General features: G+C 39.5%; 1 protein-coding gene across 1 annotated transcript in view; it reads right to left on the reverse strand.

The window, feature by feature from the left end:
- Positions 1 to 254: 254 nt before the first annotated feature.
- The window catches only part of LOC139753531 (glutamate receptor ionotropic, delta-2-like), a 38,821-nt gene continuing 38,549 nt past the window's right edge, over positions 255 to 526 (reverse strand). Inside the window, exon 6 of the mRNA XM_071670179.1 lies at positions 255 to 478. Coding sequence (XP_071526280.1) covers positions 255 to 478 — 224 coding nt within the window. The remainder of the gene's footprint in view (positions 479 to 526) is intronic.

The following is a 526-nucleotide window of genomic DNA, read 5'->3' on the forward strand; positions in this document are numbered from 1 at the left end:
TGCAAGGTTATAGACTAAGATATTAGTGACTTTATGGTATACGACATTTGTCTCCTCTGAACCAAAATAGAACATTCTGAAATTTTCCTATAATGAATAATGTCCTTTACTAGATCTGAACAATTTCACGTATGCTAAAGACAAAACGAGTTAGTTATTATGCACAGCTTCTCAACATATCATATCAAAGTAATATGTAGTCTCATTATCTGCACTAGTCTTCTGATTCCCATAATGCAAATAAGCTATAATGTTTAAGAGATGAACCACGTATGACAGTATTGCTGTGTGTGGGCAGAGTCACTCTCGTCCACGTTAGTGTTTCCTTTGGTCATCAGAGATCCATTTGGCCTGTCCTTTTCTCCTGTGGGCCGTCTCAAGGAATGTTGGTGCTCTGCCACCAGCTGGTGGTCATGCTTTCCATCCCAAGAACTATCGTGCATATAGCAAAGCCCAGCAGTAATATGAAGAACGCTGCCTGGAAACACAAGTACAATACAGTTAGCACCTCACATATAGATAAGCT

Source organism: Panulirus ornatus, chromosome 14 (genome assembly GCF_036320965.1).
Source record: "Panulirus ornatus isolate Po-2019 chromosome 14, ASM3632096v1, whole genome shotgun sequence".
NCBI classification, from domain to species: domain Eukaryota; kingdom Metazoa; phylum Arthropoda; class Malacostraca; order Decapoda; family Palinuridae; genus Panulirus; species Panulirus ornatus.